General features: G+C 40.1%; 1 protein-coding gene across 1 annotated transcript in view; it reads left to right on the top strand.

Annotated features, from left to right (window-relative positions):
- LOC102295277 overlaps nucleotides 1–3,807 on the top strand; it is a 21,409-nt gene that overhangs the window by 15,977 nt on the left and 1,625 nt on the right. The window contains exons 4-8 of the mRNA XM_014331174.2: nucleotides 30–130; nucleotides 222–326; nucleotides 433–651; nucleotides 1,194–1,532; nucleotides 1,792–2,049. Of these exons, the coding sequence (XP_014186660.1) occupies nucleotides 30–130; nucleotides 222–326; nucleotides 433–651; nucleotides 1,194–1,532; nucleotides 1,792–2,049 (1,022 nt within the window). The remainder of the gene's footprint in view (nucleotides 1–29; nucleotides 131–221; nucleotides 327–432; nucleotides 652–1,193; nucleotides 1,533–1,791; nucleotides 2,050–3,807) is intronic.

Raw genomic sequence — 3,807 nt, 5'->3', positions numbered from 1 at the left:
AAGAACAGAGAGTTTCTCTATGAGGACTGGTCTCCCTGGTACCAAGAGCTGCTCAGCAGTGAGGAAGCAGTCACATACTCCTGTGCTGTCAAAGGCTACGAGGATCTCAGAGCCCCTGAAGTCTCTGTGGGTGAGTCATGATGGACGCCTCCTCATCATGTTATGAGATGTCTGACAGACATGAATAATTTCACTGTTTAAACGTCAGTGGTGTTTTTCAGATTCTGTAACTCCGACCTGCTTCAGTGTGACCTATGCTAAAGGGAGAATGTGTTCTTCTCAGCAGACATCAGTGGACGAGTCCTGCTCCATCACATATCCCAGAGGTGAAGTTCTGGACAAACTGCACTTTGAAATTTCATTTTTATTTGTTAATTTATTTGACATGACAGAGATGAACTGGTGGAAAATGTGTTCATCATCTCCCAACAGAAATTCATGTCCAGAGGACTCCTGCTGAACACAGAGGTCACATCAGACTGACCTGTAACAGCAGCTGTTTTCTGACTGAGCCTCTGATTTCCTTTGTGTGGTATGAAAACAGAAAGCCTACAGTGCAGGAGGGAAAACAGATTCTAGTTTCCATCTCTCAGCCAGACAGTTTGTCTTGTGCTGTAAAAGGTCTTGAGGATGTGCGCTCTGCTGACGTCTGTGAGTAAACTTATTACTTATTGTCTGTAAACTTACAAAATAGAACAGTTATGGTATGGTACAGTTGATTGTTCTGTGTTGTTGTTAGAATATCTGACCACAATAACAGAAACACTGTAAATTTTAATGCTACAATAATAATGTGTTAACCACCATTTTTAAGATCTGATAATGTTTTATTTTGTTGGAACAGTCACAGGTGTTGTTCTTTTGCATTTTTAGGCTCATTATTGTATGAGGTGTGAGTCTCTGTTATAGCTATTGGCAATTGTTAGTACTTATTTTGCAATAATTTTATATATTTTGTAATGATTTTGTAATAATTCACTGAGGGTTTTTTTTTTCTGAAAACAGTTTTTTTGAATCAATAATTTACTGTATATCTTATAGGTCCTGATAAAATATTTGCATAGCAATTGATTAAAAATTCATGATCAAGGGAAATCATTTACATATGTGATACAAGAGCATACATAAACAGAAATGATTTGTTAATTATTTCTGTTTATGTATGTTATATTTCTGTTTCATCCATATTTCAGGTTTCAGTGATTCCTGCTGGAGTTTGAATTATGTCCACAGCAGAATCTGTGCTCTGGAAGGATCTTCAGTGAACATCTCCAGTAAATACTCACATCCTGACTACGAGCAGATACAGTCTAAATGTTGGTATAAATTTAAGGGAAATGCTGAGGAGGAAGCTGAACAGCTGACTGAGGATGCAGATCATGTGGAGTATGATGACATCATGAAGAACCAACACATCCTCAGATTAAAGAAGTTGAAGAGAGATGACTCAGGAGAATACAGGTTCACCATCACAACAGAAGCTGAAGAAGTGATAGAGTCTGATTTTCTTGGAGTTACTCTGATTGTCACAGGTAATTATGGTTTGTCATTATATATGTAAAAACAGCTGTCAACACAATATCCTCTGCAATGCTTTCAACTGAATTGACAAGAAAAAGATGCAGGAATTTTCCTCAGGTGATGATTATGTTTTATTTAGTCAAAAAGCTACAAAGAGTTTTTAATGCTTCTTGCACTCTTCAGAAGTTAGTGAAAATCCAAAGCACCAAATCCTGTTGTCTCTTTAATGAGAAACCGTTACAGTTACTGACAAGTCTGAGTGTTTTTCAGAGCTGAGAGTGAAGATGAGTCCTTCTGCAGTGGTGACAGAGGGTCAGAGAGTCACACTGACCTGCAGTACCAGCTGTCCTCTGACTGACAACACAAACTACATTTGGTACTTGAACAGTCGACCTCTGACCCCGAGAGAGAACCAAACCAAACATCTGATCCTAGACCCAGTCAGCAGGGAGGATGCAGGAAGCTACGCCTGTGCTGTGAAAACCAACAAAGATATCAGCTCTGCTCCAAAGACTCTCACTGTCCAAAGTACCACAGGAACACGGATACGAGCAGCTGCAGGAGTTTCTGCAGCTCTGCTGGGTTTAATACTTCTCCCTATCACTGTCTTCTTGTGTATTAGGTGAACATTATTGTGTTATCTCTAAGACCAGTCATGTTTAAACTTTATTTGTTTTTGTACAACAGGACTTCCAATCCATAAACTTTACAGAATTTCAGAGACATTGCAGCAATATGAATGTATGTGTGTGTGTCAGGTTGTGTCTTAGACTCCACCTTTCTCAGAACATCTCATGCTGCCCCAGGTGTGGGGGCCTATTTCACCCTACCATGCTCCCTGCTGGTGGCTGGTGCCCCACCCGCCAGCTGCTGCTTGGTGTGGCCTGGTCCCCCTGGCTGTGTCCAGGGCCTGCTGGGGTGGGGGCCCAAGGGTCTTCTCTTTAACATGAATTTATGATCACTGTCTCGTCTCATCAGATGAACCTTGATCTCATTTATGAAAACATCTCAGCTCAGTCAGCAGGGCAGGATGATCATCACTACAGCAGACTGCACTTCAGTGAAAACCACAAAGCTGACCTCTACTCCACCATCGAGCCACTGTGTGCTCAATAAAGAAACGTTTGTTAATATGGTGATTTTTTTCTCCAATGATAAACGTTTACCATCACAGCAAAGACACTGCAGCTTCTTGATCCATCAGTGGATTACGCTCACTTTATTGGAATATAAATTACAGGAGAAATAAGTTGAAATTGAAATCCAATTGAGATTGAAAAGCTCTAATCTTAAGCACTTTACTTTGTGTGCTTCTGATGCCATTAATGAAAACATCAAAGCCATTGTGTCTGCAGGTTTCTCTTCTGTTAGGTTTTTGTCTGTACCACAAAATAACCACTAACAGTGTCACATGTCTCTGCTCTCACTGTCAGCACTGTCAGGTTTTAGATGAACATATAATAATATGTAGCCATGTCACATGTTTAACTGAGCTGCTTTGAATGTAGTTTGTCTGGAGAAAGACTCAGAAAAATCAAATCTCTTTTCAGCCTTTCAGGTAGGAGTAATGAAAATGATGTTTCTGGAATGTAGAAATTATGCATAATTTTACTCATTAATTTATTTAAGTTTATAATTTGATTTGATCTGTATGACCTCTAAATTGTATTAAAGTACCAGATTTGTATCCTTAACACTAACGTGCTTTCTTCACACATGAAGTCCATCATTCTACAGTAAGAAAGATTATCGACAAGTGAAAAACATTCAAAACTGGCTTCTGACTATAACATGCTGCTGTGCAGTGCAACTAAGATGTCCTAACCTACCAACAACTGTACCAACCTGATTTAAGCTTATTTCAAATACAATGATCAAACAAAATGAAGTATATACATAATATGTGTAACGGGGTTCAGTAACCTTCCAGTGACTGAGGTGGCCATGGCCCTCACAAATTACTCTAAGTTATTACAGTAATTTGCCTTTACCCAGGGGATGCCATACCCTGCATTTACGGACTTCCTAAAATCCACAAGGAAGCTTGTCCCACTCAGACCCATAGTCAGTAGCATAAACTCAGCCACTTATAACATTGCTAAACACCTTGCTACCATCCTTGCTCCTCTCGTGGGGAACACCCCACACCACATCAAGAACTCCACCGACTTCATCGACAAGGTCCAGAAACTTATCCTGGATCCAGATGAAACCATGGTGTCCTTTGATGTAGTCTCTCTCTTCACTTGCATACCCACCACGGAGGCCGTGGAGACGGTCAGAAAA

The sequence above is a fragment of the Haplochromis burtoni genome, unplaced genomic scaffold (assembly GCF_018398535.1).
Source record: "Haplochromis burtoni strain Fernald_Lab_line unplaced genomic scaffold, NCSU_Asbu1 Contig_1496, whole genome shotgun sequence".
In the NCBI taxonomy this organism is placed as follows: Eukaryota; Metazoa; Chordata; class Actinopteri; order Cichliformes; family Cichlidae; genus Haplochromis; species Haplochromis burtoni.
Note: the sequence above shows the minus strand (reverse complement) of the source record. Positions and strands in the feature narration are given on the sequence as shown.